We start from the raw sequence: 13,796 nt of genomic DNA on the forward strand, positions 1-13,796 counted from the left end.
TTCAACAACAACTATTTCTATGAAACTGGAAGATAATGTGCATATTTGTTTACAGAATATAGCTTTAAATGCATTAAAAAGACTAAACGCGATGTGGGCGTAGTGAGGAATTACACGTTTCTTTTCTGGGCTCACTGGACGGTCGTTTCCATGGAGACGGGATGCAGGGTTATCGGCTGCTGCTAGGCCACGGAAGAAAATGAGAGTGGATGCTGATTGTAGTAGGGTCCTTTTAACGTGCAGCCATGGGAACAATGGAGCACGGCGGAGGAAACGTGCGCACATTTCCCAGTTTGGACGCAGTCTGGATTTTCCGGGTCTCCTCCAGAGCGTATTTTTTACCGGATGGCTGTCGGTGTAATTCCTCAGACCCCTCCCCTCTTTTCCATAAAGTGCTCTGTGGTGATGCTGGAAACATAGTCTACTGTCATGGCGCCTAGATTCCAGGTGAAGGTAAGGATGCGCTGTCGCAACGCCTGCTGTGTCCACCAGCAGCACGCGCTCAGCTTCATGTGTGCGCACTTCTAGCACAGCCGCATGTGCGCCTTTAGCCTGCAGGGAAGGAAAACTAACAATGCAATAACCTGCTAATACTAGATGCTAAAATGCTAAAGGAATAGAGAGAGACAGGCCCGAGTTGACATTGGAGAATGACACTCTGAGACTTAGCTGGACCGAGGGAGAAAGTAGGTTATTTGGATTAATCCAATTATCCAGACTACTCAATATAGGCCTTTCATTTTCTACTTCAACCAGCCTCATTCTGGCACAGATAAGGGAATTGTTAGTTACTCTACTATTTTACCTACTTTGTGCATTTTCATCAATAACTGTCATCCCAAGGAATAGATTTTTTTTTTGTGCAGCTGCAGTGTGCTTTGTGATATCCAGCTGCAGGAAATTCGATGGCCAGAATACAAAACCTCCTATCTGAAAATATCAGTTTTTTCAGGAAACAAAATAACAGTTTGATTTTATTATAGTATAGTTTTTGTTAAAGATATCCAAGCATATTCTACTGTTCTCAGACTCTCTATATTATGTGCTAACAATACATACTAGGTATTTATGCCTCCCAAAGTGCAGTCCATTTAATGTGAAAACTCAAAATGTAAAAATTTGCAAATAGGAGGTTTTGTTTTTTGGCCATTGATGTGTGTTTATGTACCTCACAGTCACAAATACAACCGGTGCTTATTCCTCTTAATTAAGTTACATTCAGGGAGACATACAGATGCAGAATCATAGGTTTTTACAATACCTGCAGCTCCAGTGGGTTTATGATGTGCTGTGATAAGCAGACTCGGTGCCACATCCCATCACAGAACAGAACAGTGACACATTCCCCAAACCCCCAATGCAGCAAAGTCCGTCAGTTTTTGTCTTGTCCTGGTTTTGAAGTTAACTCATGGTGGCGGTGATGTAGAAATAGCCTTCTGCCGCTGGCACAGCAGCAGTGTTTGGTGGTAGGTTAAACCTGTTTGTCAAGGACAAAAAAAGCAGGTAATCTGACAAAATATAAATGTACAGTGTGACAAAACTAACAGAACATAAATGTATCTGGATCATATGAAGTGAATAATGGATTGGCTTGTATGTTTGTCTTATGTGGGGCCTTGGATTTTAAGTGACTGTAGCTATGAAGACACAGGTTTCTGCAACAGCTGGTGTGTCCTTTTCTGTCATTTCCATGTCCTTGAGCTGGACCATGGCAGAGGTACTGTTTATTTTACTCCCCTCACCCTTATCCTTGACCACAGGTTCACAGACAGGAGTGCTGGTTCAGCAGTCACGAATAAATCCAATAAACTGTACATTATATAGTGACAGTAATGAACATTCTAAACCAGTGGTTCCCAACCTTTTCTTGGCTGTTGACCCCATTTTAACATCACAAATTTCTGGCAACCCCAGACAGTCAAAGCAGAGACTTTTTTTTTTGTTGCTAAAATTAATTTGTTTTTGATCATGTAATAGTTAGCTATTCTATTTTGCAAATAAACATTAATTTTAGATGACATTTAAGCTACATAATGTGTATTATTATGGACGGAGGCAGAAAAGCCAGGTGTAGATTGCTGCACAAAGTGAGAATTTTACTTTTCTTGGTCAGGATATGTACAGTCAGTCCAGCTTGGATTGATTGATTGATTGATTTATTTATTTATGTCTTTATTTAGGCAGGACAGTGCACATTAATGAACACATTTATACATTCCATTTCATTATAAACATGTAAATATGCCGCAGTTAGCATCAGTGCTAATTTTCATCAGCAGTCCCCACTTAATAAATAAATAACAGGCTGACAATTAATACTGAAAAAACAATAACTCAAACTATGAATTATGAAAGAGCTGCAGCATCTGAAACCGACCGCAATGAACATTTGACAGATAAACAGAACCACAGTGCTTCAGTTTCAGCTTCACAGTCTGTCATGTCTTTTATGGATTGTGACTGTCTCTCACAACTCACCATATAATTTTTATTGGTAAGTTTTTATTTTTATCAATTACTAGAAATTTCAGGCCACCCCCTTTGAATTCCAGGTGACCCCACGGCTGAAAAACACTGTTCTAAAGACTAACATGAGACAGCATGTGTTGTGTGATCATGTTTCCTTCACATCACATATGGCATGTGCCGACTTATGCCATGAAGTACTTAAATATGTCTTTGTGAAAACCATGAATTTTTCTTTGCGTTGTATAAACACTGCAAGAATTATGGTGAGTCTTAAAAGCTTTAAGAAATAGAAGCACTGACTAAAGTCAAAGGTTCAGTTGTGGCACAGTAACTGTAACAAATGTATATAATATAGTAGAATATGCAATAAATACAGAAAAATAAGTGTAGGGACATTTTGCAGAGTACATTTAAGGCGACTGGACACTGACTGGAGACTTTATGCTCTAATTCAAGGATGTGATTTCAAGGATGCACTTTGAGCAGTGCTTAAATAATTAATGTCTGGTCTTAATCCATATTTAATAAGAAGTTCGCTCTGTGTCTCCCATCTAGGACAGCTTTTCACAGCAGGTTCTGTCCTGTCCACCTCGGCTCAGTCTCTTTATTTCTCATGATACTGCACCTCCTGTTTGGTGCATTTGCAAAGTTGTTCTGGATATAAATGACAGCACATTTTGGAAAACAATCCAGAATGTGTTCTGAGTATACTGACCATGCTAGGATAAACTGGCAGTGATTTCATGGCCAGTTCAGTGTGTATTTGCTAAATTTCCAGTGTTTGACAACCTTTGGCTACCTTTGTAAAATGAAAAAAAGATTAGTAAAAAAAAAGGATTTGCTTTGTTCTGAATGGAAAGTTTTACTTTCCTCCTTCCTCTCACACTTTTACAGATATTTTATGGGTTTATTTTGTGCTTAAAATGATAAATCAATCTTCTGTCTGTCTGATTTCTGTCACAGTCTAACATGAAGAGCCTGGAGCAGGAGCTGTACTGTCCTGTGTGTAAGGACATAGTTAAACAGCCTGTGGTCCTGCCATGCCAGCACAGCGTCTGCCTCATGTGTGCCTCGGAGGTCTTAGTAGCAAACGGCTACCCGCCCCCAGACCTCCCCCCAGAGCCCAATTCTCCAGCCTCTACACCCAACACACGCTCACCCCGTCAGGCACGCAGGCCTACACCGAAAGCTGAGCAGCGACCCATCGACCGTGTGCTACGGGCAGGTGAGAGACAACACTTCATTTGACAGATTGAGAGGATACAATGTGTTAAAATCTGTCTTTTTGATCGCAGACACCTGAGTCCCCCGCTCCCTGAAGGGGAGGCAAGGGGTACTGTTTTTGGTTCAGTTTGTTTGTTTAATACTCTAGCAGCAAAACTATTGGTTGAATTCAGACCAAATTGGGTTTATAGATTGCCAGTGACCCAGAATAGATCTGGTTACATTTTGGGAACAGTAAGTCAAAGTTCAAATTTTTTATGAATTTTTTAAAATCTTTTTTTTCTCCCATTCACTTATAATAGGTGAAATTTCCAGTGTCATCAACCAAACATCAATTTTGTTTCAATTTACTTCAGACTTGGCACATATATAGAGGCAATTGATATGCTGACATCACCACATGCATAGACATGAGGACATCAGCTGGATCGATGCCAAAATAAGCTACAATACGTGTGGGGGGTGGAGTTTGTTGTGTCTGGCACCTCTTGTTAATACATGTAATTGAAGCCATCAATGAGAGAGAATCACTTCAGTTTCACTGACAGATGCAAATTATCGATTAATCCATTAATCATTAGTTGGTTGACCTTGTCGATCGATTAATGATTCACTGATAAGAGTAGGGATGGGAATCGAGAACCGTTTCTTTTTGAGAACCAGTTCCCAGTAGCTCGATTCCTTGGAATCGTTTGCCTGCCTGCTTAACGATTCTGCTTATCGATTCTGCCTTCGTTGTGCATGCGCGATGACGTCACACGTACGCTGCATTGTTTTGGTCAGAACGTAGCCAACATGGTGTTGAGGCAGAAACGGTCTAAAAAGACGACACCAGGTCCACTTACTTGGAACACTGTCAAAGCTTCCATGTCTCCAAAAGGGTGGAATCCCTCCAGTATCCTCAAACATTTGTCCGCAGCATGTGAATCATTTACAGGAATGTCACGTATTTGATTCGCTACTTAGTGGTGCTTGTGAATGTAGCAGCAGAGTGAACGCCGGGCTGGTTCCGGTTCCGGTGTGGGCAACAAACGTCGTAACTCGTCAAATACAAGTTTCCGAAGGTAAGAAGGGAAAGGAAATGAGGTGCACAACAACGGGAGCCGAGCCGAGCCGAGCTGAACCAGTTCCACGTAGTAGAAATGCGGCAATAGAGGAATTAGTAAAGCGTCTTTAGTTTCACTTTCACTGTAACCCCCCCCCCCCCCCCCCCCCAACCTTGCCCGGCATCATCTGTTCTTATTATTTCTACATACTGTATATGTTATATATTCTGTGCAGAGATGGAAATATAAAAGACAGTTAATGCAAACACACCCATTTGTACTCTTTTATTCCCTCACCTAATGAGAATCGATAAGGAATTGGATCGATAAGCAATTTCGATAATGGAATCGGAATCGTTAAATTCTTAATGATTCCCATCCCTAGATAAGAGGCGATTTTCCTGAGAACCTGAATTTCTCTTTCGATAGGGTCTATAAGAATAAAAGCTAAATATTGTCTCTATACTTCATGAAAAAACCATGTCATATTCCTTAATGATTGATTCATTGTACCATTGGATACAGTACAGACAGTGACATTTATGGAGTAGAACTAAATAAATTCTGCAGAGAAATTCAATAAAATAAATGGATCTGAAGAGGGGCAGTGTAGAAGAAATGGGTATTTCTGACTTTACATCACTACCTGACATGATGGAGAGAGATTTCAGCAGGGAGATGTTTAATTGTTTACATCCCTACCTCCACGTTGTATCTCCTTCTGCTTACTATTTCCTCTTCTGATTCCAGGTCCCCATCCACCGTCCCCGTCCATGCCTCGATCTCCGGGACATGGGACGTATCCAGGGCGACGGCGTAAGGAGGGTCCGCCTCTGGTGATGATGTTCCCATGTGTCACCTGCCGCAGAGACGTGGAGCTGGGAGAAAAGGGCCTCACTGACTGTCTCCGCAACCTCACCTTGGAGCGTATAGTGGAGAGGTAGGTCAAACACCTCCAAGACACACATGATTATCTGAATAATACATGCAAACACAGATAAATTATAGGTTTTTTCACACCCTTTGAATCTATAAAAAGTACTAGCGGCATCCTGCGAAAATACTCCAATACTAGTAAAAGGTTTGCATTCGTAACCTTACTTGTTTAGAAATAAAATTATATATTAGTATCAAAAAGTAGTCATTGTGCAACATAATGATGTCAATGTTTACTAATATAATTTTTTTTTTTAAATTTATATCAGTGTGCATCAGTGTTTATATTGCATTTTAATGCTGTGGATGTTAATATTTGAGCTCATTTGCACTACTTGAAATAGTTTTGAGTGTTTGACGTACAGCAATGCAGCATTATTGACTCATGTCGAAAAATCCTGTAAAGTCTGAGGGTGAATGGACTGTATGGTAATTTGTACGTCACGTAAAACACAGGGACCCTGGAGGTATTTAACATGGAATTTGAGGGGGTAAATGCAAGGAAATATTGTGGTTTCTGTACAAAAAAATAAAAAAATTAACACACATCCGATAGATTGGAGAGGTAAGTAATACAGCAGATCATGCAGATTTACAGACTATAACGGCAGAAATGATTAAACTTAACTTAAATCTGGGTGATGCAGAACATACAAGTACAACTTACAGATAGAATGGCAGTAATCAGCAATCAATTCATCAGAGTAACTTTAAACTTAATGACGTATCAGTCTGAGCTTCAAACCAAAGGATCAGAACACAGACCAGTCAGTCCATTTATCTCTATTTAATGCTGCATTGACAGGTTTATGTCCACTCTCACACTGAGTCATATGAAGTATTCTCTTAGGCTGACACTCAGGGCAGTTTGTCTCTAAAGTAATTTTTCATGAAAAAACTGTTTTCAGCTTTGTCATCATGCATTTGAGTTTTTTTTTTTTTAAAGAGCAGAGATAATCTAAGAAGGAGGAGAATATGAGCTTAACTTGTAACACTTAATACTTGAGTTTATCAAAAACAAACATCAAAATTGGCATATTTGATATTTCACTGGACAGAAATTAGATGAAAAACTAAACTAACTGATTTGTTTGTAGTTGTTAAGAGTATATGTCTTGGTTTTGTGGACTGAAAAAGTTTAAATAAAATCCATATAAAAAAAATAGATGACAAACTGTAATTCCAAAAGAAGTAAAGCTGTGAGAGAAATTCAGATGAGTAAAAAACACAATATTCATCTCTGAGTTGAAACATTAAGCTAAAAAATGTGTAAATACTAGGGTAAAAGTACTTTGTTACATTCCACCACTGACTGTAAGTGTGGGAACATCTCCAATCTGTTTGTAATTATCAGCAGCAGCTGAGGTGTTAAAGAATCCTGCAGAGCATGCAGCGTACTGTAGCTGCCACGGCTGACTGTGTGTTTCCAGCCTATTAACTTTGTGTACATTCATGTTTATCTAAGCCTTTCCCTCTGGGCCTTTGGCGTTTTCATTTTATGAGTTTTCATAACCCTGCATGTGGGTTGAAATAGATCTGTCCTAAAGCCCATAATGTTTTATGCTTTACACCACAACTATTTTATATATTTGTTTGTCCAACTGTTCCCTCTTGATTGAAAAACATTAAATCTGTTGTGAGTAAAGGCTAAAACAGTTGTTCTAGTTTATCCTTCCCTTGCTGCTTCATCTGTCCACTTCCACCTCCAGGTACAGACACACAGTGAGCCTGGGCAGTGTGGCCGTCATGTGCCAGTTTTGTAAGCCTCCTCAGGCACTGGAAGCGACAAAGGGCTGTGCAGACTGCAGGGCCAATTTCTGCAACGAGTGCTTTAAGCTCTATCACCCCTGGGGGACGCCACGGGCACAGCATGAACACATCCTGCCCACGCTTAACTTCAGACCAAAGGTAAGACATGTTTCAGAAATACACACATACCCACCTAAAGCTACGCTACAGTGTTCTCAGATCAATTCATTTAGATGCAATTTCTGTTTTGTTTTGTTTTTTTTTCTCAGGTTCTTACCTGTCCGGAGCACGATCAGGAAAAACTCCAGTTCTACTGCAGGTCCTGTCAGCGGCTGCTCTGTCCTCTCTGCAAACTGCGCCGCATCCACGGTGGACACAAAATCCTGCCAGTGGCTCAGGCCTACCAGGCTCTGAAGGTACGACTCTGCAAAGATCAGATCAGCAGAATCAAACAGATGAAACAATGTGGATGATCCCATTAAATATAGTCCATTGAAACTGGGCTTGGACTCTAAATACAGTGATCCATTCGTCCGTCTGTCTGTCCATCCATCCATCCATCCATCCATCAGCAAACATGGGATAAACTCTGGACGTGTCGCCAATTCATATACGTACAGTCATGGAAAAATTATTAGACCATCAAAAGTCATCAGAAGCAATGGTTATACAATCAAGTACTAACTCCTGTGTGTATCATGTGACTAAAACAGACAGTGAAGAAAACACAGGATGCATAAAAGCACTGTTTTTGTCAGTACAATGCCATAGATATTGATGTAAAAACTCAAGTGATTTTGGTTATTATCAAGAAAACCATGAAAAATGGATAGATATCAGCTCTGAAATTAAACTATGAGCTATTTTTGTTGTTATCATTATATTTGTCCAAACAGATGTACCTTTAGTTGTACCAGGCATTAAAATGAACAAGAAATTGAAAAAAACAAGGGGTGGTCTAATAATTTTTTCCACGACTGTACAGACAAGCATTCACTCATACATTAATCCCAATGGCAGATTTAGATGAACCTATTCAGGTGCATTTGGACAGTGGGAGGAAGCTGGAGTACTTGGAGAGAGCCCATGCAGATACAGGAAGAACATTCCACCTCTATAAACAAATGTCCATCCTGTCTTAGAATCTACCCAGGACCTTCTTGCTGAAACCACTGCACCACTGTGTCGCGCCAGTGCTCCACAATTATTTAAAAACAAAATATCTACAAAAAAAAAACACCAACAGTGCCAATCACATCAACACATTACTCATAAAATATTGCACACGCCCTTAGTAAGAAAAAAAAAAAGCACATTACACATAACTCATTGGCACACACCCTGTTGTAAAAACATAACATTATTGCACAATCCCTACAATCTCAAGTAGCACTGTTTAAATATTTGATATAGGTCGGTGCAGTTAACGGTTAACTTCACAGTAGGGTACTATGCACCACCTTCCAGAGGACGAGAGGTTATGTTCTATGTGGAGGATGTGTGATGGGTCGGTCATTATCGTTTCTGCACATCACCTTCATAACAGTGGTTAGCAGATGAGGAACACTGTAAGACCGGATAAGCTGAGTTTACTTAATGAATCTGAGGAAATCGGTTGCCTTAAAAAATTTACATAATGAGTAATGAAAACTTGAGTGTATTAAACTTAAATGCTTGATTTGAATGGAATTGCTATTTTAAGTATAACACACTAAATGCCAAGTGAATTTAACTTAAAATTTGTTGCAATGTCAGTTGCTTTGTATAATCATTAGACTTAATATCATCAGTTCATTGCACTCAGTTCCAAGTTGATTTAAATTAAAATCTTTTGCAATATGAATGGCTTTATGAAATTATTCAACTTAATTTATTGTAGCGTGGATGGAAGTTAGACAGGAAGTTAGCTCAGTGTAATTTGCCAGTACAGGAAGTAATTTAATTTGGCAAGGCATAAATATTCTTATTGAAAACAAACTGTTATAGATGAACAGGAAAGCTATTGTTCTTCCTATGGCTCTGACTCATGGTGCAGCTCTACAAAAATACAAAAACAAACCCAAAAAGACCAATAAACATTGCCATACACACATTAAGTCAAAATTAACACTAACACCACAACCCCGCTGAACCCCTGCACAGACAAATACCACATTTTCAACAACAGGCCCAATACCCACAATGCAATGTGGAAATAAAAAGGTTTGGTCATGACTAAAACTTAGTGATTTAATTCTATTCACCTTCAACTTTTTTGTACTTTCGACTATGTCTACAAATTAGTAGAATATACTGAACATTTTATACACTGTAAGCCCGGATAAGTAGAGTTACCCAAAAAATTTGAGGCAAGTGATTTCAATTAAATGATTTGAGTAATGATCGACTAATCAATTGGTTTAAGTAGGTTCAACTTTAATGCTAAAAGTATTGAACTTAAACTATTAAGTAGAAAACACTAAAAGACAAGTTATTTGTACTTTAAATCTGTTGTAAAATCAACCCCACTATCCAACCATTCAACTCAGCATTTTAGGTTACACTGACTAATTTTCTCAATTGCAGCCAGATTAATTTGTCATTGATTAAACAACTATTTTTAAGTTAATCAAAGTCAAAATACTATTCCTGATCAAAATAGTTACAAAATTATTCAACTTTTAATACTGTAGCATGATTCAAAATTAGGTTTAAAGCTTCTGCCAGTACAAGACGTGCTCTCAATTTGGTAAGACAGTCAGATTTCAATTGTACTGAAACAGTTGTAGATGAACAGCAAAGCCATTGTTCTTCCTATGGCTCTGACTCATGGTGCAACTCTACAAAAATACAAAAACAAACACAAAAAGGCCAATAAACACTGCCATACACACATTAAGTCAAAATTAACACTAACACCACAATCTCACGGAACCCCTGAACAGACAAATAACACATTTTCAACAACATGCCCAATACCCACAATGCAATCCGGAAATAAAAAGGTGTGGTCATGACTAAAACTTAGTGATTTAAATCCATTCAACTTCAAGTTTTTTGTACTTTCAACTATGTCTACAAATTAGAAGAATATACTGAACATTTTATAGTAATGTAATAAAACTTAAATCATTTAAGTACATTATAATTAAAGCATTTTAGAAAATACAAAGTCCAGGCTTACAGTGAAGCTTTGTGAGGATACCATACCTCGCTGACATCCTATATCTGACTAAGCACTCCAGTACAGCCTGGTAAAATAAAACATGATTCCCCGGCCCACACCATATACATTCACAGTAAATATAGCCTCTGCTGTGGACCCGGACCCAAACTGTCAATGTGAACCTCTCAGCTGAAGGTGTCGTCCTCATGATCATCAGGATATTTATACGAACGGACCTGATGGATGTGGGCGTCATGTGTGATCACAGGGTTATGATCCACAGTCCAGAACCGTCTACTTAGTTTGAACAGGAAAATAGTTTGCATCACACCACTATACAAAGTTTTGTACTTCAGAGAAAAACGCTGGTGGGATTGTTTCTTTGTACAGTAGGCTGAGGATAGTGGAGTCATCAGAAAACTTAACAACAAAGTTCCCAGGGTGGATAAAGAACTGGAGAGCTTACACAACACTGTGGGAACCCGATACTGATTGATCTGGATTCAGAAAGGCTGTTATTGACTCTGAATGCTGACTTTGTGTAGTTAAAAAGTAAAAGTACCTGCATATTAAAAAAAATTCTTCTCTGTCCAAATTAAAAAGCCTTTATATGCACATTTTTTCACGATCATTATTATTATTATTATTATTATTATTATTTTTATTATTATTATTATTATTATTATTATTACACTGGTCAACAACAAATTTATTGTTAAAGTTTTTTGAGCTGATTTAGGATAATTTTGGTGTGCTGAATCCAAAAATCACATTAATTTTGCTCAATCAGGTCAACTTTCTGCACTATGCTACATATTGGCTTTTTAACATTTTTGCTTACATTTATGGGCATTTTCACATCATATGATACAAAATTCTTTCATATTTCTTGCAATAAACGAGTTCTGAAGATTTTAATTTTGCCAATTTATGATGAATGGCTTTTTTAATATTACAGGTGAATGAAATGGTTTCGACTAGAAAATCTTGCAAAAATAAGCCTGACGTATTCTGCTACATCTGTGGTGAATACACCATTGTACCTAACGGGAATCCTGTTAGAAAATGATTTTTTTTCTCTTAAAACCTATTTTGGGTGAGAACTATATAAAAAAAATCAACTGATAAAGTCACAAAAATGTAATCAATTTTGTGAGAAGATCAAATTTTTCAAAATCAAATTAGCAAAAAAACCTGACCTGATTAAGAAAAACAGATGTCATTTTTGGATTTAGCGGTGCAAAATGGTCCTAATTCAGTTGAAAAAACCTAGACAACTTGCATAAAACATTTTTTTGTAACCCAGTGTTATTATTATATCGTGCACAATCCCAATTAATGAACTGTATCAATAACAGTAAAAGGGGGCAGCTTTAGCCAACATGGCTAGTATCCTGCTGTAGTCCCTGGCCTGATGACAATAGGCACCCTAAAAAAACAATATATTACAGCACATTAATTAAAAAGAGAGAGTTAAGACAGCTAAGAGACAACATAAATCAATAATCAGTAAATAAATAAATAAATAAATTCAAGTGCACATGGGCCTGGCCAAGTTAAAGTGAACATCAGGGTTAATTTCTTCTTTCTCTGAAACAATATTTTTTATTACTTAGCCTGAAAGATGTGTATCTCTAGTTTCTAAAATTGTGTTTATTTAATTTGGACCTGAATTACAACTGGATTCATTCATTCATTCATTCATTTGTTTTGAACAGTAGACAAAATCAAACATCTTTTATGTACATGGAACTACTGGCAGAGTAAATACATTAATAAACAAAGGTGATCAAGACAAAACAGCAGTTGCCATGTACACTAGTAATAACAAAATAAATTCAATATGTACTGCTCAAAAAGGAGTGGGAAGAAGAAAACTTATTAAATCCCACCCCCATCTCACATTTATATAACATAACACATTGTTTTGCTACATAAGAAAATCTATGAGAATACAGTGTAAATTAAAAACAGTAAAGGTTGTAAATGAATGTATACAGGATAGACTGTAAATAGCAATGTGTAAATAAATGTTAGCAATTGTCTAATCTTATATTTCATAATAATCAAATACTATAATGATTTTGAGTGTTATTTATTATAAAAAAAAAAACAGCAGGAAGGTGTGTATTAAATACAGTAATGAAACATATGTCGTCAAAGACTGATAATTTGATCAGTATCTTAATAAAATCTTTGATTATTATAATGTTGCATCACACTGAACAAACACCTCACTCTGTTACTTTTTTGGATTTACACTCCATTATCATGAATTTATGCTTTTTAAAATTAAAATAAAAATGATATCAGTTTCATTTTTGGATATAATGTTCTCTGATATATTAAGAAAAGTGTGGTATGCTAAATATTTGCGCTTTCCTTGAAGAACAGCACATTTTGGCATTTTTTCCAAACCTTGAATAACTGCTGTATATTTTTCCTCACTCCTTTACTTTGTCAATGATGATAAATTCATGTTTTTATCAAATATTGGGTTAATATTCCTTAATGACATGTTAAAGTACTTGCCTTGACCTACAATTTGAGCTATTATGGTTTGCTTATAAATTAATTTTCAAAAACAGATGTGGAATGATTAGTATTGCTGCACAGTGTGTTCTCACTCTGTTTACTCACTTATCCAGGCCCACGTACAAATTGTTTTATTGAATCGCTTTTGCATTTTATATTACCTTTTAACATATTTTTACATTTTTGAACTTTTTAATTGTCCTGTGTATATTTCGATTCTGTGTATTGTGTTTTTATTCTCCTCTGCACCGAAAAGTATTGAGCCCTAATTTCGCTGCATTATTATACTGTGCATTATCTATCTATCTATCTATCTATCTATCTATCTATCTATCTATCTATCTATCTATCTATCTATCTATCTATCTATCTATCTATCTATCTATCTATCTATCTATCTATCTATCTATCTATCCACATTTTACATAAAAGTATAAATTCTCATCTCATTTATATGTAAAATGTGACCATTTCGTCGTTAATGCATTTACTTTAAAGATCAAATGTCGTCCACTGAATAGACATATTGTAATTCCACATGTGCCATTTGTGTTTTTGCTGTTAATTCAACAGGAGAAGATTACAAAGGAGATGAACTACATTCTGTCCAACCAGGACACCGTTCTGGCTCAGATTACCCAGCTGGAGAGCGCCATCACACAGACTGAGGTCTTTAATACTTTAAGCAAACA

At 37.2% G+C, this 13,796-nt stretch overlaps 1 protein-coding gene across 3 annotated transcripts in view; it reads left to right on the forward strand.

Moving 5' to 3' along the window:
• trim46b (tripartite motif containing 46b) overlaps window positions 1–13,796 on the forward strand; it is a 40,068-nt gene that overhangs the window by 571 nt on the left and 25,701 nt on the right. For 2 of the 3 annotated variants that reach the window (XM_030146504.1, XM_030146505.1), the window contains exons 2-6: window positions 3,433–3,694; window positions 5,490–5,679; window positions 7,385–7,583; window positions 7,694–7,840; window positions 13,678–13,773. In XM_030146504.1, the coding sequence (XP_030002364.1) occupies window positions 3,433–3,694; window positions 5,490–5,679; window positions 7,385–7,583; window positions 7,694–7,840; window positions 13,678–13,773 (894 nt within the window). Of the gene's footprint in view, window positions 1–44; window positions 454–3,432; window positions 3,695–5,489; window positions 5,680–7,384; window positions 7,584–7,693; window positions 7,841–13,677; window positions 13,774–13,796 lie in introns of those variants that run through there. The other variant, XM_030146506.1, reaches the window with a different exon arrangement.

This window comes from Sphaeramia orbicularis, chromosome 11 (genome assembly GCF_902148855.1).
Source record: "Sphaeramia orbicularis chromosome 11, fSphaOr1.1, whole genome shotgun sequence".
Lineage (NCBI taxonomy): Eukaryota > Metazoa > Chordata > Actinopteri > Kurtiformes > Apogonidae > Sphaeramia > Sphaeramia orbicularis.